The sequence below is a fragment of the Oncorhynchus nerka genome, linkage group LG9b (assembly GCF_034236695.1).
Source record: "Oncorhynchus nerka isolate Pitt River linkage group LG9b, Oner_Uvic_2.0, whole genome shotgun sequence".
Lineage (NCBI taxonomy): Eukaryota > Metazoa > Chordata > Actinopteri > Salmoniformes > Salmonidae > Oncorhynchus > Oncorhynchus nerka.
The window spans coordinates 18,559,183-18,581,579 of NC_088424.1; the positions used below are offsets into that span (position 1 = coordinate 18,559,183).

Sequence of the window (22,397 nt, forward strand, 5' to 3'; positions counted from 1 at the left end):
GCAGGGATGTAAACAAATGTGTGCACATAATTAAAGAGACATTTTATTTTTGTGCACATGGAACTTTTTTGGGATATTTTATGTCTGCTCGTGAAACATGTTGCATTTGTTCAGAATGTAATACTTTGCATCCACTTTGGAACAAACCGTATTGAGTCATTCAAACCGAATTCCTTGCTTTATAATGGGTAAAAATCTGTATCACAATGATGCTGGTGGTGGTGATAATAGTGGTGGTGAAGATGATGATTGCATTTGACTATTATCCCTGTACCACTGTCCATATCATTTTTTCATTCATTCAGGAGCAAGGCCACATCAATAGTTAGTTGAACAATGGCACTCTAGAGAACAACACATCCCAATTACTTTATGACTCATCTGATATTAACCCCATTCTGGGACCATTGTGGACTGAGGGATGCTCCCCATTCATATTCAGGTGTGGCCTTGACTTCTTTACATTAGCGCTTGCGCAGACCATCATGATTCATGTCAGAGCGCGATGATGGTCTCAGGTCTATGATATATAAGTCTTGTTTCGATGCTGTTTTGAAAACGCACTGTTGCAGGTTCATTGGAAGGCACAATTATTGTAGAAGAGATATCCTTTTCATAGCAACTTCACAGAAACATCTTCTGTCACAGTTAAACTCAGGTATTTGACAACCACTTAAATTTTTTGTTTAATTTAAGAAAATAGTTGTGGTGTTGTGTGCAGATCATTTAATTACTGATAGAAATGTAGCATATTTACCATAAAATGCAGTACTTAATACTTTTATACAGTATTGAATAATATTATTCGATGAGGTGGACATAGTTAACATAAAATGGAATTGAAAAGTAATTAAATAACATATTATAGTTAAATAAGCAATTACAACATAAGCAACCGCTTTTATTGTTTTCAATGCAAATAAAATACATGTAAAATACAAAATCAGTCTTTGCGGCATATGAAAATACAACTTTTTGTCAAAGGGACACTCCCAGCCTAGGCTACTTAACATGCATCTTCACTTTAATTATGATACAAATTAACCTACATTTCATTCTCAGATTCCTCCCAATCTCCTGAGATGAAGGTGAATGTTTTCGTTTTCGCGGTGGCTCTACTTGGTGCCTTCCAACCTCGCTATGAATGTAGAGCTATTGAAACCCCGTGGGCGGTCCATCCATCCCACAATCTACAGGCAGAGCTGCAACAGCAACTCCCCATTCTTCTGCGACTAGGAGAGGAGTACTTAATTCAGCTAGACAACTCCAATCAAAATGCCCTCCAGTCCTCCTCGCCGAACACATCTCCTGGAGCTGCTGCGCCCTCAACAACGGTCAACAGGGCTTTACAACTTCAGCTCACGCAGCGCCTTCTGCAAGGTAAAGTCGGTGACATCAATCGGTTTCTGAACAGCTACGCTAACCAGATGGGTGATTCCATGGAAAGAGGAAAGAGGTCCGGGCCGGGCGAAGAGCCACCGATCTCTTTGGACCTGACGTTCCACCTGCTGAGGGAAGTTCTAGAAATGGCTCGAGCCGAGCAATTAGCACAGCAGGCAAATAGTAACCGAAAAATGATGGACATATTCGGGAAATGAAAGTGTTAGAAACACATTTGCCAAATAATTTGTTTACATCTTGCACAAAGTGTACGGTACTATTCCATTTCTGTATTACTCTTTAATTGGTTAACTTTCGTTATTTTATTTATCATTTGTATTTATTTAAACGAGAGCTGTAAAATCGAGTTGTAATTCGCTGTATAGTTATTACATTGTTTGATGAGAAGCAAACATAGCCCGTTGACATGCTGACACTGAACAAATATCCTTTGTCTTAATTTATATTCAAGCATAACATGTTTTGTATATACTGTTAGTCACACATTCATCCTCTCTTTCTGATATTCCCTCTCATTGTACAACTGGTTAAAGTTTGATAATAAAATACAATATGAGCAACCAATCACATTTGTTGTGCAAGAGAACGTCTAATATTTATATTTGTAATAAAAAAGTTGAAAAGTTACATTTATTGCTTGCTGTGTAGCCTAAATTGAGTGTATAAATACATTCTGGCTGTTCTTCTGACTGGCGCGGAAATCTATTGCGCAAAGGTGTGCCAAATTAAGCACAGTTTTCTCAAGTCAGAGATCAGCCCAATGACGTTTGTTTTCACAGTATGACGAATATACTGCAAGTGCTAGAGAGCATTTACAGATAAATTACAGTTATTCAACGGTAACAGAGTACTTATTTAAACCGTTCCTGCAGCAGGATGCTGACTCAATCAAGACAATGGAGTATTACAACAATTTCAGTACGGTTTTGAGGTAAAATGATAATCTACTTCTGGTTGTTCAGCCAAGAAAAGGAGAAGACGTGTTTGGGTCCATCTTTGTCATCTGTGTTTGGCTGAGTTGATCCCGATTCAGAGGACATCTGTGAAAAATAGAGCAAAACCATTAGATGTCCCTTGTGTCACTGAACTATTGCGAAGCTACTCAAATAATATATAGTAAATTGTTCAGAATGGCGATTCTAAATGGGATCAAATTACTCGCAATGTATATTGAACAAGTAAAGTCTTATTTGGACAGAATACAGAATCTATAAAATGTCGACATGTCCATGCAAATGAACTAAAACAAAGGAACAATTCTGACATTCTGAGTGGAAAATATAGTTTTTTTCATAATCCAAAGCACTAATTAACACAAATTTCATTAAGGAAATCAAATATTTTGTAGTCTAAAGAGCTACTATGAGATACGAAATACAAATTGACTCTAAAATATATATTTATCTCACCACACACATAGCCACCCACAACCACGCCCACATGATTTCCTGTATCAATCAACATGATGTCCTGAATTACCATAATCATACCGATACAATAACCTCAGAGTACACAATAGCAGACAGCAATTTGACCTGATAAAAGAACATTGCACTGAATTGAAGCATCTCATGTTTTCAATTTAAAGGTAACCTTTTAAGTGTTATAGATTGACTGCTTAAGTATTAGTCAGTGCCCAAAGGAAAAATAAACATATCCGACCCAAAAGCTCAATAATTGTAGACTTTATCAGTCTCCAAAGCTGATGCAGTTCAATAAACAAAGCCGCAACTGTGACAAAGACAAATAATTCCTGTGAAGAAACAAAATAACCCAGCTTTATTTCTTCAGGATTATAAGAATTCTTGTATGCAACATGAGGTGATGGGTTATGCACGCACACACACACACACACACACACACACACACACACACACACACACACACACACACACACACACACACACACACACACACACACACACACACACACACACACACACACACACACACACAAAGACCCTTTATGATAATCGCCTCTATGAATCAGTAGGCCATCCAAGCCTATTTTTTCCCCTCTGGAATGAATGCAAACTGTTCCAGGTGGCTTTTCACTTCTAATTTGAATCCACCTGATTATGTTGGTGTGAACTATATGCTCATTCAAATTAGCACTCCACATGTAAATGAACTCAATGGTGATGACATGTAACAGAGTGGCTGATAATTATCCCAATGAAAACAGCAGCCTCCCCCTCCCTGCATCACCCCTCACACGCAGTGCCCCGGCAACCAGAGAGCAGGCAGGTGTCTCATCATTAAAGCCTCCTGCTGAGGTGAAAGCCCCTTCTGTAACACAGGCCAGGTTCCATGCAGGCTAACTCAGAGCTGAGCAGAGCACAGCTGCTTTAAACAATGACTGGAATATTCTGATACAGACTGGTTTTCAACAACCATTTTTTCCTCATACAGAGGGCAGGAGATTAAAGTCAAGCAATATTCATTTTAGATTTTCTTTAGCAGACACTCTTATCCAGAGCGACTTACAAGGAGCAATTCAGCTTTGCAAGTGCAAGTGCTTTGCTCAAGGGCACATCGGCAGATTTGTTTACCTACTTGGCTCGTGGATTCAAACCAGTGACCTTTCGGTTACTGACCCAACGCTCTTAACCACTAGACTACCTGCCGCCCAAACTCAAATGTGAACTCGACTGTCACTGCGCTAGGGGTTTACTTGAGAAATACACACTCTCTTTAAAGGCCCTTACAAGACGGCTGCTAGAATGGAGTTAGCCACGGCTCATGTATTGTTATTATTATATAATTTATTATGTTGAGACATTTGCAGTAAATCTCCCGGCTAGGCTGTAGTGTGTCACAAATGTTTCTCTCACCTGTGTCGGTGGCTCTGCTGATGGGAAGTTGACCGGGGCTGTGTTTGGGAACTGAACTGGTGTTGTGGTTGAAGTTGGGAAGTAGACTGGGGTTGTGGCGCGGGCCTGTGCGCTGGCAGTTGGGGTTGGGTTTAAGGATGGGAATTGTACCGGGGTTGTTGCATGGGCGGGGGCCTGTGGAGTGGCCAGTGTAGCGGTGTCGCCTAGGGTTTCAGTAGGTCTCTGAGGCAGGGGTGGGGGTGATGTCAGCTGGGGCTTTGGAGGGTTGGCCCCAACCGTTGCCGCCACTGCAGCAGCAGGAGAGACATCTGTACGGGTCACCCCTGTCACTCCACTCACTTCTACTTCCTCTTCTCCATCTTCAAACTCAAACTCATCATCATCTTCATCATCTGAACAATAATTTGATTTCAAAATAAGATTGGTTTATATTGTATAATGGGAAAGTGCTTCTACTGAGTTTTTATTTGATCTTGTTCTTGTTATTTACTGTATGTCATCAGTTAACAGTCTCTACGGCCCTGGAAGAAGTGATTTTGGTCACATTGTGAAAGAACATTGAAATGCCAAGGGAGGTGACGAGAGTGTACTGGCGGTGGTGTACTCATAATACTCATTATACTCCCTACCTTTCACAAAGTCTATGGTGTGCAGTGCCCTCCTCTCCCGCTCAAAGTTGGCTGCGTAGTGATCCATGTTGTCATAGCCACGCTCCACTTTGTCCAGGTTGGAGATGTTAGTGCCTGCAATGAGCCTGGTGGACAAAGGGAGATCAAAGGTACACTGTTCTACAGATCAGCCCTACAGACTAAAACTGGCAAACGGGTATGTGTACTCACTTTTGTAGAAGAGGCTTTGCAGTCTGTGGGAGCAAAGGTGAGAAAGGAATTATTTCTCAGAAAGCTCTGATGTGAAACATTAGAATACATTGCACAACATGTCTTCTGGGAAGAAATCTCTGAAGACATCTCAGAAGACAAGATGTTTGTAATAGCATGTTAACACTTTTTGATTTAGACATAGTACATAACTTTATATAATATTGATATGTCACTGATGCAGAATTTCAGACGCCTATTTTATGTGGTAGTAATTTGTTATCTTTGTAGATAAAGGCCATTCTTGTCCCTTCTGGACAAAAAAAGTGTGTCATCACCTGCAGGAAAGTAGCCATCTCTGACTCCTCCATTGTCTGTATCCCTGTCTCCACGATCTTTGCCATGTTCTCCAGGTGCTCTCTATACTTCCTCATGAGGCCGTTTATATAGTCCAGTTTCTCCTGTTGCTCTGCGTTGATCTTCAGGGTCATGTCCCCTTTCCGCTCCTCCAGGATGGCATAAAGGTGATCAAAACTTTCACACACATTGGATTTCTGCCTCCTGCCATTCTCCTGGAAGACAGCCATGATTGTACTGTAAGGTCGAGGCGACAGATAACTGGGTCATAGATATTGTCAGAAGTCAAAATTAGGGTGAGTAAAAATAAAGAATACATTTTTTACCATCAATATTATTGCAGTTTTATACAATGTGGAAATGCTGTTATAGATGAAACATAAGAAAGGAGAAAAGATTGAAGGCTTCACCTCAACGGTCTTACAGGTCTCATCCAGTTGACTCATGATGCCTTGAATCCTGTCGTTGTTCCCCACTAGCATGGCTATACAGTCAGTCAACTCAGTCTGAAACACACACACAGAGGAGGTTCATCATTATTTTACAAAGAAGGACGTTGTATGTACCAACTCTGATACTCTGTTCATTAAAAAAAATCTAGAACCTAAAAGGGCTCTTCAGCTGTCCTCATAACAGAACCATTTGAAGAACCCTTTTTGGTTCCAGGTAGAAGTATTTTGGGTTCCATGTAGAACCCTCTGTGTAAAGGGTTTTTACATGGAACTCAAAAGGGTTCTACCTAGATTCTAGATAGAAAAAAAATGCTAAGAGTTTATACCTGTAAAGCATCGTTATTAAAAAGAGAGACAGTATATGTAAAATAAATAAGTTAACCTTTTGCTTATTGAACACAGTGTTGATTGGGGCCACATCACAGTCTTTGTGGGCTCCGAACACCTTGCAGAGAGAGCAGGTGGGCACGCCACACGTCACACAGTAGATGTTTATCTTCTCATCCTCATGCTCCTCACACATGGGCTGGTCACACCTGGCAGGCTCAGGCTCAGGCTTGCTGCTGCAGATTGAACCAGAGGGCTACAGTACAGGTTACAGTCATACTTAGGGGATCCAGATTAATACACTCTTAGGAAAAAAAAGAGTTTTACCTGGAACCAAAAAGGATTCTACCCGGAACCAAAAAGGGTTCTCCTATGGGGACAGCCGTGAACCCTTTTGGAACCCTTTTTTCTAAGAGTGTAACACTACACATTTGGCAAAGACTTCCCTGTGACCTTTTAAAAACTCAACAGCCCTGGTTTAACCGAGTTAACCTGGGTTTGTGAGCGAGGAAGCTATACTGTTAAACAAGCACAGTAACGTCCGTCACACTAGAAAGTCACAAAAACGATGTCTTGGAGACTCAAAGACTAAGTGTCTCTCTTTAAGCCATAATAATGTCACTTAAAAGTAAATAAAACAATGTAGTACAGACAGACTTTCTCCTCGTGGAATGTTGGCAAGTCAGAATAGCCATTACTTTGTAATTTATGTTTATTTGGCAACCAAGAGTATGTTAACATTTGGAATAACTGTTTTTAATAGTCCACTTGTGTTATGTAAATCATTGTTAATTGATTACCACACTGTTGGTACCCAGAGCGGTGCTTTTCACACCGATTCAAACAACGTGTCCATGTGAAAATTGTATTCAACTTGTCGCTGCAATATACTCAATAACATGACGTTGATTACGCAAAAATAGCAAGAGCAGATGACGTCTTTCCAGAGACTACCATTAATGTAGTTACAGTAAGTAAATTACATGTAGATACTGTAGATACATATTCTGTAGGGAGTCTACAGTGTATATTTAGTGACAGAAGTTGTATTTTGAAAACATACACTGCCGTTCAAAAGTTTGGGGTCACTTAGAAATATCCTTGTTTTTGAAAGAAAAGCACATTTTTTTGTCCATTAAAATAACATCAAATTGATCAGAAATACAGTGTAGACATTGTTATTGTTGTAAATGACTATTGTAGCTGGAAACGGGTTACAGAGGCCCATTATCAGCAACCATCACTCCTGTGTTCCAATGGCACATTGTGTTAGCTAATCCAAGTTTATCAATTTAAAAGGCTAGTTGATCATTAGAAAACCTTTTTGCAATTATGTTAGCACAGCTGAAAACTGTCCTGATTAAAGAAGCAATAATACTGGTCTTCTTTAGATTAGATGAGTATCTGGAGCATCAACATTTGTGGGTTCGATTACAGGCTCAAAATGGACTTCTGAAACTCATGTCTATTCTTGTTCTGAGAAATTAAGGCTATTCCATGCGAGAAATAGCCAAGAAACTGAAGATCTCGTACAATGCTGTGTACTACTCCCTTCACAGAACAGCGTAAACTGGCTCTAACCAGAATAGAAAGAGGAGTGGGAGGTCCCAGTGCACAACTGAGAAAGAGGACATGTACATTAGTATTTATGCTGCAGTAGTTTATGTGTCGGGGGGCTTGGGTCAGTTTGCTATATCTGGAGTACTTCTCCTGTCTTATCCGGTGTCCTGTGTGAATTTAAGTATGCTCTCTCTAATTCTCTCTTTCTCTCTTTCTTTCTCTCTCTCGGAGGACCTGAACCCCAGGACCATGCCTCAGGACTACCTGGCATGATGACTCCTTGCTGTCCCCAGTCCACCTGGCCGTGCTGCTGCTCCAGTTTCAACTGTTCTGCCTGCGGCTATGGAATCCTGACCTGTTCACCGGACGTGCTACCTGTCCCAGACCTATTATTTGACCATGCTGGTCCTTTATGAACGTTTGAACATCTTGGCCATGTTCTGTTATAATCTCCACCCGGCACAGCCAGAAGAGGACTGGCCACCCCTCAAAGCCTGGTTCCTCTCTAGGTTTCTTCCTAGGTTTTGGCCTTTCTATGGAGTTTTTCCTAGCCAACGTGCTTCAACACCTGCATTGCTTGCTGTTTGGGGTTTTAGGCTGGGTTTCTGTACAGCACTTTGAGATATCAGCTGATGTACGAAGGGCTATATAAATACATTTTATTTGATTTTATTTGATTAGAGTGTCTAATGATGTCTTTCCAGAGACGTCATCAAGTCAAGGTATTGGAGTGGCCATCCCAAAGCCCTGACCTCAATCCTATAGAAAATTTGTGGGCAGAACTGAAAAAGCGTGTGCGAGCAAGGAGGCCTACAAACCTGATTCAGTTACACCAGCTCTGTCAGGAGAAATTGGCCAAAATTCACCCAACTTATTGTGGGAAGCTTGTGGAAGGCTACCTGGGAACGTTTGACCCAAGTTAAACAATTTAAAGGCAATGCTACCAAATACTGATTGAGTCTATGTAAAGTTCTGACCCACTAGGAATGTGATGAAAGAAATATAAGCTGAAATAAATAATTCTCTCTGCTATTATTCTGACATTTCACATTCTTAAAATTAAGTAGTGATCCTAACTGACCTAAAACAGGGATTTTGTACTAGGATTAAATGTCAGGAATTGTGAAAACGGAGTTTAAATGTATTTGGCTAAGTTGTATGTAAATTTCATTGTTTTGGTCCTTCAATGAAACTGGTCGGCTTATTTATTCATCACGATTTTATGGTCTTTAATGCAGGGTCGACAGTTCCCTACTTTTTCCTCCTTCCACTTTCCTCTTCCATTTTTGCCCTAATGCTGCAATTAGTTACTTGTAATTTTGGGTAGAGCAGACATTTCCATATGTTAGCTGCATGTGTGACTTAACTCCACCAGTCCTATTCATGATATTATTTACAAAGATTGTTCCTTAAAAAAAAAAAAGTGAATAAAAAATGAATGCTTTAAAAAAAAAAAGTATATTTGAGTTTAACCACAATATTTGTTGTATTATTTGGTCCGTTTTTTTTCTGGTGGATTAAACTGAAATTGACCATTGTTGATACACAGGGGAAACTGTTGAGCGTGAAAACCCCAGCAGCGTTGCAGTTCTTAACGCAAACCGGTACACCTGGCACCTACTACCAGGCACTTAGAACATTTGTCTTGCCCATTCACCCTCTGAATAGCACAAATACACAATCCATGTCTCAATTGTCTCAAGGCTTAAAAAACTATTCTTTAACCTGTCTCCTCCCCTTCCTCTACACTTATTGAAGTGAATTTTAACAAGTGACATCAATAAGGGATCACAGTTTTCACCTGGATTCAGATATGTTATGGAAAGAGCAGGTGTTCTTAATGTTTTGTACATTCTGTATATTCTCCTTTCATTTTCCATTTCCCATCAGTAGTATTCAGATTCATTCTATATGTTGTTTTGGATAATATGTAGTCTTATTGAAGCCCAGATTTGTTGGTGTGGGGGTTTTCTGTATGTCTAATGGGCCAGACATACATGGGACTACTACTGAGTGCCTTTGACTAGATTGTCTGCCGCAATCATTTTAAATAGGCCTGTAGTGTCTAACCTTGAGGACTCCTGTATATATCAATGATATTCTGCCTGTCTTAGGCTCATTATTTTAGACCCATTGTTTTAGGCCCATTGTCTTCTCTAATTAGGCCTTTTTTTCCTCACCTTGAGGACTCCTGTTCCTGTTTGTACATATCAATGATATTCTCCACCAGCAGGTTCCTCTGGAGGCCATAGACACCATGCCTGTCCAGGACCACCTCATGTCTGCAGGATGGGCAGCGGAAACGCCCCCCTGAAGTCACAGTGGTTCCTCTGGTCGATAGATAAGGGTTTGAGGCCTACACAGATCAGGACAGCAGTAATGGCGTTAGATAAAGCCGGTCATGGATTTAAAAAAATATAGGCCTACTGTTGTCTGATATAGGTGAGTAGTATTTGCATTGGTTACTGAACTTGTGTTCTAGGTGAATCTGGAAATGGCATGGTTTCAAGAGGTATACATGATGACAAAACACTTTTTGTTTCTTTTTAACATGACCAAATAAGTGGTAATTAAACAGTGACAATTGAAGGATGAGCAATACCTTCACTACCTTCACTATAATTGTTTTGTAACTTTACATAGCCTATCAAGAGACAACAGTAAAGGTTAAAAGTGAAAAGTTCAGCTGTATAATAACCAACCTACCTGGAAAATATCTTGGGCACATTTTCGACAAAGGTTGTGTTGACAAGGGAGAATGACCACCGGTTTGGTAAACATCTCCAAACAGATAGGGCAAATGAGCTGTTTCTCCAAGCTGTCCATGGTGCTGTCTTGCTTTGTGGAATGTGAATACCCCAGAGAGATACTCATTGCACAGTGGAAAAACAAAAACACTACTGGTCTTTAGGGATACCAACAAATGGTCCCCCAATGGTCCCCCAATCCCTAAAGAAGTAACTTGGCAAATATCAAAGATGTCTACTCCTTTTGAACAATGCAGAGTCACTGGGCCTGCTCAGGCGCTCGTTGCTGTCCTCAAAGTTTCTTCTAACGGATCACGTTGCTCCCTAGCTGGCAATCCACTGAGTGTCACAGGCTGTTTATAGAAACCCCCACGTCAATGGTTGTCATGCTTACTTGCCCATATATGAAAATGTCATGAGAAGGGTTAGGGAGTCCAGCTGTTACCACCTCTGAAACAGGAAGGGGTAGGCCCATACCTCCACTAAAAAGAGTAGGCTGAAATAGCCGCTAGCCGCTGATCTTGCGTCAGTTTTGCATTTCCCCCACTAATGGTTAAGGTTAGGATTGGGGGAGGGGAAATGATCCTAGAGCTGTGTCTAGACTTCACCCCGGGTGGAGCCTTTCTAACAAACACAGGCAAGTCCCTGCTTTGACTGTTGATTAGCGGACTTCATTTTATGTTTAGAGTTGTCAATCTCAAAAAATTGCACTATAATGCAAGAATGCTTTTGTCGAAAACATGCAAGTTAGCCTACATCTGCAAAATGTTGAAAGACTCCAGTCCACCTCCCAATGACAAACATGATCTATTGCGGAACAAATTAAGGAATTACACTACGCTGACACTGTAAGTAATGCCGCAGTCCCACATTGACTCAGAACCTTTCCTCAGGATGAAGACTTAAAACAAATATATATCACACTCATACCAAAATAATCCAATACCATTTCATGTTGACTGTATAGATAGATAAAATCATACATTTAATTTTGACAAAATACATTAGTTGTATTTTATACGGACACGTCATCTTTCCACACTGAGCTGTCTGCAGTCTACTGTAGGTGACAAGTAAACCAATGCCCTCCAGAGTGTTTAGTTCAGTGAATGGGAGATGATGGATTGGTTTTACAGGGGATCAATGACATCAACTACATTCAATGAAAACCCCAAAACTGAAATCAAGAAAAGTGAATAAAGACAACCAAAAGCAGTGATTTTCAGACAATGCAGTTGGGTTTGAGTGTGGGAACAGCCATTGACATAGAAATAGGCTGTGTAGTGTTTATGTAGTCTAGTGCCGCTACTGTTTATAGACATCCAGGTTCAGGTGTAGCTTCGGTGCCCATCCCCAATCAACCGTGTCTTCTCACTGGCATTAGTTGGCTGGTGCACAACCGGAGTGTCCACATCTAGGATTAAACAACAGTGTGAATAATGACATAGAGAATCCCTACAATATCAGATGATCAGCATAGATACATTTGTCCTTCTTATTGTGGTATTTCCTCTCATTCTGTTCAGGGACACATTGATGTTAAACTATTTAACGGTATGTTTTAGTTTGTTTGTTGTTTGCAGAAGATGTAAAGGTATGTTTAGAAATGATTTGTTCATCTATTATTTTCCTAAGAGGTTATAGGAAATGGTTCTGACTGGCACAAGAAGGATGTATCGCATCAACACAAATCTAGCACATCTACTTGTTGTTGAAACTGCGGGGAGACATTTACACATTGTACATAATTACTCCTTAACTTCCCATAATTGATGAGTTGTCCAAAAACAATTAGCTATTTATCTGGCTACACTACTTCCCATACATTTTTGAACATGTAATGAACTAACATTCACAGTGAGAATTGTAATTTATAAACAGAGATTTTTTCTCTATCAGCTGTACCTAAATGGATGTTATATGAATATTGTGCTGTTGAAATTGTAGCGGCTAGGGTAGCTATGAGTTTCTTAAGTCTGGTCATACATTGTTGTGTATGTGGGCGGTAGTCATGAACTTTCACTTCCCTCCATGATGGTGTAAAGTAAGCTCACCTTACCATGTGGGCCTTGGTCATCAGTTCCTTCTTGTGAAGTGTGTTAGTGGTGTAACGGGACCATCTGTCTACTGGTGCTTGCAAGCCGTACACTTTAACTATATGAGTTGTTGTTCCCTTTGCCCCTTGCCCTCCTCAAGTGTGAAATGCTTGTGTGTGTGAGCCTGTGTGTGCTTATGAGTGTGTGTGTGTGTGTGTGTGTGTGCCCTCACTGAGTGTGTCCCCTCACCACTCTCCATGTCGTATTGGATCTCCTCCTCCAGGTCTTCAGGGGAGACATAGCTGTCTGTTCCCTCTCCAGGAGGCATGGGCTTCAGCTTCCCACAGCAGCAGTTACAGCAGCAGCACAGGCAGAAGCAGCAGTAGCACCCCGTTATCACGCCACACAGGGCAAAGAGACCCTGACAGGAGATAGATATAGGTTAACACAACACAAAGAAACCAACATGCAATCATCAACTAATGCACACACAGATGTACACACAGACAACCACACACACATGCAGGGACTCACAGCAAATCATCCAGGGACTCTGTATGATTGTGACGGCTCACCTTAGCCCACCAGGTAGAGAGCATGAAGTAAGTGTTGACATTCTCCTCTCCGAACTGCTGGGCCACGTAAAGGCCAAGGGAGCCGTAGCTGTCATAGATGTTTCTCTTTGTGATGTCTGACAGAATGGAATTTGCGCTATTGAGCTCCTTGAATTTCTCTGCCGTCTCTGGGTTGTCAGGGTTCTTGTCCGGGTGGTATCTCAGAGCTAATTTTCTGAAAGGCGTTCAAAAGTAAATCAATGAACACACAATAATATCAAAAATCAGGGTAGAAAATGGACAGCAGAACTTGGTGAACCTCTCGCTTGTGGTTTCAGAAACTGGATGAGAGATAATGTGCAAAGATAAAGGTTGTATTGTCTGTTGGCTAGTATTTCATTGACATATCTAGACACACCCTTGTTTGTATAGGTTAGTTAATGTACCAATTGATCAGCTCTGCTGGAGCTGAGTCCACTGCCCCATCTAGTGTCTGGCAGAAGACAACAGAGAGGAGATGTGGTGTCTGATGAGTTGAGCGAACATGCTACTAAAATTGATGTTTTTTGTATTATAAACTACTTCAAAGATAGTGATGTTCATAAAAATGGCTAATTCATTCAAGATACTGAATGAATACAGTTCAGAGAATATAAAACATGAATATCATTAGGGGTTATTCGTGTCTGCATTTAATAATATCATGTCAGGTACCAACAAAATAGGTCATAGGGGCATAACACTCCCCTATGTATTTATTTGGACAGTGAAGATAAAACTTTTAATTTGGCTCTATACTCCAGCATTTTGGATTTGAGATCAAATGTTTTTTATGAAGCGACATCACAGAATGTCACCTTTTATTTGAGGGTATGTTCATACATATCTGTTTACCGTTTAGAAATGGAAGAACTTTATGTATTTAGACCCCAATTTGAAGTTGTCATAAGTATTTGAACAAATTCACTTAGTGTACTACATTTAGTTAAAAGTGTAGTATTTGGTTCCATATTCCTAGCACTGCAATGGAAAATGTGATTCTTCCTGGTACGAGTGTCTACATTATAACATAATTTCTTCCCAACATCTCATGTGGAATACAGTATATGATACCTATAAACTGAGTGTACAAAACATTAAGAACACCTTCCTAATATTCAGTTGCAACCCCCCTTTTGCCCTAAGAACAGCCTCAATTCATTGGGGCATGGACTTTACAAGGTGTCGACAGCATTCCACAGGGAAGCTGGCCCATGTTGACTCGAATGTGTGTGTGTGTGTGTGTGTGTGTGTGTGTGTGTGTGTGTGTGTGTTGTGTCAAGTTGGCTGGATGCCCTTTGGGTGGTGGACCATTCTTGATACACACGGTGTATCATTGTGCAGTTATTGTCACAAACCGGTGCGCCTGGCACCTACTACCAAAATCTATTCAATGGTGCTTACATATTTTTGTCTATGCACATTCACACAATCCATGTATATTGTCTCAGGGCTTAAAAATCCTTCTTTAATCTGTCTCCTCCTCTTAATCTACATTGATTGAAGAGGATTTAACAAGTGACATCAATAAGGGATCATAGATTTCACCTGGATTCACCTGGTCAGTCTGTCATAGAAAGAGCAGGTGTTCTTAATACTCAGTGTAGATGTGATAGTTTATTGGGTACACCAAAGGTTGGACCCCCCTTTGCCTCCAGAACATCCTGAATTCTTTGGGGGTTGGAAAAGTTTCTCAATTGGTATCAAGGGACCTAACATGTGCCAGGAATACATGAACCACACCATTACATCACCGCCACCAGCCTGTACCGTTGACACCAGGCAGGATGGGGCCATGGACTTATGCAGTTTACGCCAAATCCTGACTCTGCCATCAGCTTGACGCAACAGGAAATGGGATTCGTCGGACCAGGCAATGTTTTTCCACTCCTCAATTCTCCAGTGTTGGTGATCGCGTGCCCACTGGAGCCACCTCTTCTTGTTTTCATCTGATAGGAGTGGATCCCAGTGTGGTCGTCTGCTGCATTAGGCCATCTTCGACAAGGACCGGTAAGTTGTGCGCTTCGAGATGCCGTTCTGCACACCACTGTTGTACTGTGCTGTTATTTGCCTATTTGTGGCCTGCTTGTTATCTTGCACGATTCTTGCCATTCTTCTTCAAGCTCTCATCACCAAGTTGTATTCGCCCAACAGGACTGCCGCTGACTGGATGTTTTTTGTTTGTCGCACCATTCTCTGTAAACCCTAGACACTGTCGTGCGAGAAAAGCCCAGGAGGCAGCACGTTTCTGAGATAATGGAAGCAGCACGCCTGGCACCGATGATCATACCACGCTCAAAGTCGCTTAGGTCACTCATCTTGCCCATTTGAATGTTCAATCTTACAGAAACTGAATGCTTGTCTGCCTGCTTTGTATAGCAAGCCACAGCCATGTGACTCACTGTCTGTAGAAGCTAACCATTTTCGTGAACAGGGTGGTGTACCTAATACACTGGCAACTGAGTGTCGATGTCATAGTGATAGATATAGATGTGATAGATAGTGATTGTGGACTACAGGAAAAGGAGGGCCGAACACGCCCCATTCACATCGACGGGGCTGTAGTGGATCGGGTCGAGAGTTTCAAGTTCCTTGGCATCCACATCACCAACAAACTATCATGGTCCAAACACACCAAGACAGTCGTAAAGACGGCACGACAACAGCTTTTCCCCCTAAGGAGACTGAAAATATTTGGCATGGGTCCCCAGATCCTCAAAAAGTTCTACAGCTGCAACATCGGGAGCATTCTGACCGGTTGCATCACCACCTGGTATGGCAACTGCTCGGCATCCGACCATAAGGCGCTACCCAGGGTAGTAAGTACGGCCCAGTACATCGCTGGGGCCAATATTCCTGCCATCTAGGACCTATATACTAGGCAGTGTCAGAGGAAGGGTCATTAAATTGTCAAAGACTACAGCCACCCTAGTCATAGACTGTTCTTTCTGCTACCGCACGGCAAGTGGTCCCGGAGCGCCAATTCTAGGTCCAAAAGGTTCCTTAACAGCTTTTACCCCCAAGCCATAAGACCGCTGAACAATTCATCAAATGGCCACCCAGACTATTTAATTACCCTAACCCCCATAGTCACTTTACCCGTACCTACATGTACAAATTACCTTGACTAACATGTCACCCCGCACAATGACTCGGTACCAGAACAGGGCTCCGGGCAGCCGAGCGGAAATGGAGGAAAACTCGCCTCCCTGCGGACCTGGCATCCTTTCACTCCCTCCTCTCTACATTTTCCTCTTCTGTCTCTGCTGCTAAAGCCACTTTCTACCACTCTAAAGTCCAAGCATCTGCCTCTAACCCTAGGAAGCTCTTTGCCACCTTCTCCTCCCTCCTGAATCCTCCTCCCCCTCCCCCCCTCCTCCCTCTCTGCAGATGACTTCGTCAACCATTTTGAAAAGAAGGTCGACGACATCCAATCCTCGTTAGCTAAGTCAAACGACACCGCTGGTTCTGCTCACACTGCCCTACCCTGTGCTCTGACCTCTTTCTCCCCTCTCTCCAGATGAAATCTCGCGTCTTGTGACGGCCGGCCGCCCAACAACCTGCCCGCTTGACCCTATTCCCTCCTCTCTTCTCCAGACCATTTCCGGAGACCTTCTCCCTTACCTCACCTCGCTCCTTGGCCAGCTCTCCCGCTATCGCTCTCAGAATGACCTTCTTGATCCAAATCAGTCAGGTTTCAAGACTAGTCATTCAACTGAGACTGCTCTTCTCTGTATCACGGAGGCCCTCCGCACTGCTAAAGCTAACTCTCTCTCCTCTGCTCTCATCCTTCTAGACCTATCGGCTGCCTTCGATACTCTCGGCGGCCCTCTCCTATTCTCGCTATACACCAAGTCACTTGGCTCTGTCATAACCTCACATGGTCTCTCCTATCATTGCTATGCAGACGACACACAATTAATCTTCTCCTTTCCCCCTTCTGATGACCAGGTGGCGAATCGCATCTCTGCATGTCTGGCAGACATATCAGTGTGGATGACGGATCACCACCTCAAGCTGAACCTCGGCAAGACGGAGCTGCTCTTCCTCCCGGGGAAGGACTGCCCGTTCCATGATCTCGCCATCACGGTTGACAACTCCATTGTGTCCTCCTCCCAGAGCGCTAAGAACCTTGGCGTGATCCTGGACAACACCCTGTCGTTCTCAACTAACATCAAGGCGGTGGCCCGTTCCTGTAGGTTCATGCTCTACAACATCCGCAGAGTACGACCCTGCCTCACACAGGAAGCAGCGCAGGTCCTAATCCAGGCACTTGTCATCTCCCGTCTGGATTACTGCAACTCGCTGTTGGCTGGGCTCCCTGCCTGTGCCATTAAACCCCTACAACTCATCCAGAACGCCGCAGCCCGTCTGGTGTTCAACCTTCCCAAGTTCTCTCACGTCACCCCGCTCCTCCGCTCTCTCCACTGGCTTCCAGTTGAAGCTCGCATCCGCTACAAGACCATGGTGCTTGCCTACGGAGCTGTGAGGGGAACGGCACCTCAGTACCTCCAGGCTCTGATCAGGCCCTACACCCAAACAAGGGCACTGCGTTCATCCACCTCTGGCCTGCTCGCCTCCCTACCACTGAGGAAGTACAGTTCCCGCGCAGCCCAGTCAAAACTGTTCGCTGCTCTGGCCCCCCAATGGTGGAACAAACTCCCTCACGACGCCAGGACAGCGGAGTCAATCACCACCTTCCGGAGACACCTGAAACCCCACCTCTTTCAGGAATACCTAGGATAGGATAAAGTAATCCTTCTCACCCCCCTAAAAGATTTAGATGCACTATTGTAAAGTGGCTGTTCCACTGGATTTCTTAAGGTGAACGCACCAATTTGTAAGTCGCTCTGGATAAGAGCGTCTGCTAAATGACTTAAATGTAAATGTAAAATGTACCGGTACCCCCTGTATATAGCCCCGTTATTGTTATTTTATTTTGTTACTTTTTATTTTATTCTTTACATTTGTTTATTTAGTAAATATTTTCTTCATTGTTGGTAAGCATTTCATTTTAAGGTCTACACCTGTTGTATTTTACGCATGTGATAAATGTTATTTTATTTTATTCTTAATTAATGCTTTGTACAGTCAGTGTAGATGTGATAGATAGATAGATAGATAGATCAATGTGAACTGCTGGTGCCTTTGTTGTCAATTCCCACCTGTAGGACTTCTTGATGTCATCTTGGTTACAGCCTTTCTCTAGCCCCAGAACTTGATACAGAGACTCTCCCGAGGTGGACAGGGAGCGCTGCCTTGGTTCGGACATCCTACAACCATTTACCTGCTGGAGAAAGAGGGTCAATTAGATTCAAACCAATACAACTATGACAAAAAATACACTCAGTCAAACCATGTAACTCTTACTTGACAGCAAAGAAATGCACAATCAAGAAATTATCATCCAAAGGTCCAAAATAGATACCTGGCTTCCTTGTTCTAATATTATGCTGCAGTAGCCATCTTACTTCTTTACAGTATTATAGTCCTCAGTTAAAGTTCTCTGTCTACCTGGTGAGGTGTATGGTAATGATGGAGTTGCAGTGGAATGCTAGCTACTGTTTGTGAGACTAAACCTGAGACGCAGTGAAATAAAACCTTCAGAAACTAGCGGGATTGAGTTTCACGGGCCACCAATGGGCCTGCTATACACTCCTGTGTAGCCTTGATCAGGTATCAGCCAACACAGTCTGCTGCTTGAATTGTGTGACTGAATGTAGGCTTGACAACTCCTGGGTAGGGGTGGCACCTTGGTCCAGTCCTTCAGCCAGCCGTGACAGTAACTCTTATTGAGGAAAAATATTGTGATTTCTGTTCAAAATGAAATTATTTTAAGGTAGGGCCTACATTCACAATTTCATAGGAAATAGTGCCACATACAGTAGTTCATGGAAATGGGTAGGGGAGGATCGTTGTGAATACTACTTTTTCCAGTTTGCAAAGGTTTGTTGTAGCTTACTGTCACTGATTTATGTAATAGCATATTTTCATCGCAGGGTGGTGACAAACTCACAGGAATGTTTAGTGTACTGTTACAGTACTGCAGTCTGGAGGCACTGAATAACTTGGAAAAAATGTAATGCCATATAATGTTGTACATATAATGTAATGCCAGTTACAGCTTAACAGCTCCTACCCCAAAACCATAAGACTGCTGAACAATTAATCAAATAGCTACCCAGACTATTTGCTGTGACGCTGCTGCTACTCTCTGTTTATTATCTATGCATAGTCACTTTAGCCCTACCTACATGTACATATTACCTCAATTACCTGGACTAACCAGTACCCCCACACATTGACTTAGTCCTGGTACCCCAGTTGTTGTTATTTGAATTTTATTGTGTAACTTATTTACTTTAGTTTATTTTGTACATTTTTTCTTAACTCTTATTTGTATTAAAACTGCATTGTTGGTTAAGGGCTTGTAAGTAAGCATTTCACGGTGTTCGGCGCATGTGACAAATAAAATGTGTTTCGATTTGATTTGACATAAAGTATCAAATTTGAGAACACAAGGCATATGGCTGATAAAGTGAACATATGACAGGAGGAGTGAATAGTTAGTCCTTCCTGTTTTACGAACTGTCCTCTGACAAAGTTTCCTTTGGGAGAAAAAAAACCCTGTCATTGATTCTGATTAGAGGTCACCTCTACGCGCACACACGCACAGACAGACAGACAGACAGACGAGTGTAGGCCTCCTGGGAAACACCCTGATGGAAGACTCACCTGTGCTGTATTAGTGGCTTCCTGGCTGGCTCCTCAGGGGTCCCGCTGACGAAAAGCATGTCTACGCTGGGACTAGTCAGTCTGTGGTGAAAACACTGCGTTGGGGAAGTCATTAAGTGAAATGAATACCCTTTTACTTGGCCGTTGGAATAATAGGTGTAGTAAAGCTTCAGCTACAATCACAGAGAACATGAAATGATGTAGAAAAGTGTATTCGTGTAAACACATCTTACATCCATTTAAAAGAATCCTTCAAAAACGTGAAACAACATTTTGCTTGTGAAATGGAGTACCTACAAGGTTGGTGTTATTTTTCTCTTTGATTCCTCTATCTGTCTTGACACAAGCTAGCTGCCATAAGGTCTGTACTGTATGCGGTGAGTTCATGTTGCCGCATCAGCACTGTGACTTAGTTAGGCAGCAGATGTAAATCCTTGTCCAATAGCTTGCCTTTGCAGGCCTGGAGCTCCCATGCATGACCTACTTTTGGACTGGAACACTCTCTCTCGCTCGCAGGCAGGCACGCACACACACACATACACTAGCACAACGTTATTTTACCAAATAATACCTCCCCTATCCTATCAAGAGCTCATGGTTTGATGAGGCTTTTTCTCTCTCTCAAATCCAGGGCTCAGAAGTAGTACACTATATAGGGGATAGGGTGCCATTTAGGAAGGGGACAACGTGTTTTATGTTCCGTCGGGCATGTTTCCTGTGTTAAGGGCTTTAGTCAAATTACTCTCTGCAAATGACATATTTGTTTAAAGGGCCTATCTGCAGATGCCGCATCCATGTCTGGATTTATGAATTAATTATATATACTCCTTGATTTTTTTTGTTTATTTATTTAACCTTTATTTAGGCAAGTCAGTTAAGGACAAATTCTTATTTACAACGATGGCCTACCCCGGCCAAACCTGGACGATGCTGGGCCAATTGTGCCCTATGGAACTCTCAATCATGGCCGGTTGTGATACAGTCTGGAATCTAACCAGGGTCTGTAGTGACGCCTCTAGCACTGAGATGCAGTGCCATAGACCGCTGCGCCACTCGGGATTCTTGAAGAATTTAACTTATAAATGACTCATTTTTATTTTTATTTTTTTATTACACCTTTATTTAACCAGGTAGGCTAGTTGAGAACAAGTTCTCATTTGCAACTGCGACCTGGCCAAGATAAAGCATAGCAGTGTGAACAGACAACACAGAGTTACACATGGAGTAAACAATTAACAAGTCAATAACACAGTAGAAAAAAAAGAGTCTATATACATTGTGTGCAAAAGGCATGAGGAGGTAGGCAAATAATTACAATTTTGCAGATTAACACTGGAGTGATAAATGATCAGATGGTCATGTACAGGTAGAGATATTGGTGTGCAAAAGAGCAGAAAAGTAAATACATATAAACAGTATGGGGATGAGGTAGGTAAAATTGGGTGGGCTATTTACCGATAGACTATGTACAGCTGCAGCGATCGGTTAGCTGCTCAGATAGCAGATGTTTGAAGTTGGTGAGGGAGATAAAAGTCTCCAACTTCAGCGATTTTTGCAATTCGTTCCAGTCACAGGCAGCAGAGAACTGGAACGAAAGGCGGCCAAATGAGGTGTTGGATTTAGGGATTTTTTTATTTTTTATTTCACCTTTATTTAACCAGGTAGGCTAGTTGATAACAAGTTCTCATTTGCAACTGCGACCTGGCCAAGATAAAGCATAGCAGTGTGAACAGACAACACAGAGTTACACATGGAGTAAACAATTAACAAGTCAATAACACAGTAGAAAAAAATGGGCAGTCTATATACAATGTGTGCAAAAGGCATGAGGAGGTAGGCGAATAATACAATTTTGCAGATTAACACTGGAGTGATAAATGATCAGATGGTCATGTACAGGTAGAGATATTGGTGTGCAAAAGAGCAGAAAAGTAAATAAATAAAAAAACAGTATAAAACAGTATGGGAATGAGGTAGGTGAAAATGGGTGGGCTATTTACCAATAGACTATGTACAGCTGCAGCGATCGGTTAGCCGCTCGGATAGCTGATGTTTGAAGTTGGTGAGGGAGATAAAAGTCTCCAACTTCAGTGATTTTTGCAGTTCGTTCCAGTCACAGGCAGCAGAGTACTGGAACGAAAGGCGGCCAAATGAGGTGTTGGCTTTAGAGATGATCAGTGAGATACACCTGCTGGAGCGCGTGCTACGGATGGGTGTTGCCATCGTGACCAGTGAACTGAGATAAGGCGGAGCTTTACCTAGCATGGACTTGTAGATGACCTGGAGCCAGTGGGTCTGGCGACGAATAGCGAGGGCCAGCCGACTAGAGCATACAAGTCGCAGTGATGGGTGGTATAAGGTGCTTTGGTGACAAAACGGATGGCACTGTGATAAACTGCATCCAGTTTGCTGAGTAGAGTGTTGGAAGCCATTTTGTAGATGACATCGCCGAAGTCGAGGATCGGTAGGATAGTCAGTTTTACTAGGGTAAGCTTGGCGGCGTGAGTGAAGGAGGCTTTGTTGCGGAATAGAAAGCC

General features: G+C 42.3%; 3 protein-coding genes across 3 annotated transcripts; 1 reads left to right on the forward strand and 2 right to left on the reverse strand.

Moving 5' to 3' along the window:
- Positions 1-888: 888 nt before the first annotated feature.
- Positions 889-10,890, reverse strand: LOC115114375 (E3 ubiquitin-protein ligase TRIM63-like). The gene is made up of 9 exons (XM_029642566.2): positions 10,456-10,890; positions 9,930-10,105; positions 6,245-6,425; positions 5,821-5,916; positions 5,392-5,625; positions 5,075-5,097; positions 4,865-4,989; positions 4,236-4,627; positions 889-2,441 (listed from the first exon to the last, which is right to left on the reverse strand). The coding sequence occupies exons 1-9, from the start codon at positions 10,621-10,623 to the stop codon at positions 2,346-2,348; spliced, it is 1,491 nt and encodes a 496-aa protein (XP_029498426.2). The 5' UTR covers positions 10,624-10,890; the 3' UTR covers positions 889-2,345.
- LOC115114376 (corticoliberin-1-like) lies at positions 930-1,598 on the forward strand. Its single transcript, XM_029642567.2, has one exon. The coding sequence runs from the start codon at positions 1,083-1,085 to the stop codon at positions 1,596-1,598; it is 516 nt and encodes a 171-aa protein (XP_029498427.1). The 5' UTR covers positions 930-1,082.
- Positions 10,891-11,457: 567 nt separating the features above from the next.
- Positions 11,458-18,676, reverse strand: LOC115113930 (dnaJ homolog subfamily C member 5-like). Its single transcript, XM_029641869.2, has 5 exons — positions 18,554-18,676; positions 18,291-18,415; positions 13,108-13,321; positions 12,782-12,953; positions 11,458-11,910 (listed from the first exon to the last, which is right to left on the reverse strand). The coding sequence occupies exons 2-5, from the start codon at positions 18,395-18,397 to the stop codon at positions 11,825-11,827; spliced, it is 579 nt and encodes a 192-aa protein (XP_029497729.2). The 5' UTR covers positions 18,398-18,415; positions 18,554-18,676; the 3' UTR covers positions 11,458-11,824.
- Between the last annotated feature and the right edge of the window lie 3,721 nt (positions 18,677-22,397).

Bases quoted from the DNA above. Each gene is read 5' to 3' on its own strand.
- LOC115114376 (XM_029642567.2), top strand. From the start codon at position 1,083: ATGAAGGTGAATGTTTTCGTTTTCGCGGTGGCTCTACTTGGTGCCTTC.
- LOC115114375 (XM_029642566.2), bottom strand. From the start codon at position 10,623: ATGAGTATCTCTCTGGGGTATTCACATTCCACAAAGCAAGACAGCACC. The intron at 5,917-6,244 runs GTTAACTTATTT...TGTGTGTTTCAG, and splicing joins CTGTGTTCAATAAGCAAAAG to ACTGAGTTGACTGACTGTAT. The intron at 2,442-4,235 runs GTGAGAGAAACA...TATTTTTCACAG, and splicing joins CAGCAGAGCCACCGACACAG to ATGTCCTCTGAATCGGGATC.
- LOC115113930 (XM_029641869.2), bottom strand. From the start codon at position 18,397: ATGTCCGAACCAAGGCAGCGCTCCCTGTCCACCTCGGGAGAGTCTCTG. The intron at 12,954-13,107 runs GTGAGCCGTCAC...ATCTCCTGTCAG, and splicing joins TCTCTACCTGGTGGGCTAAG to GGTCTCTTTGCCCTGTGTGG. The intron at 11,911-12,781 runs GTGAGGGGACAC...GTTTAATCCTAG, and splicing joins CCAATACGACATGGAGAGTG to ATGTGGACACTCCGGTTGTG.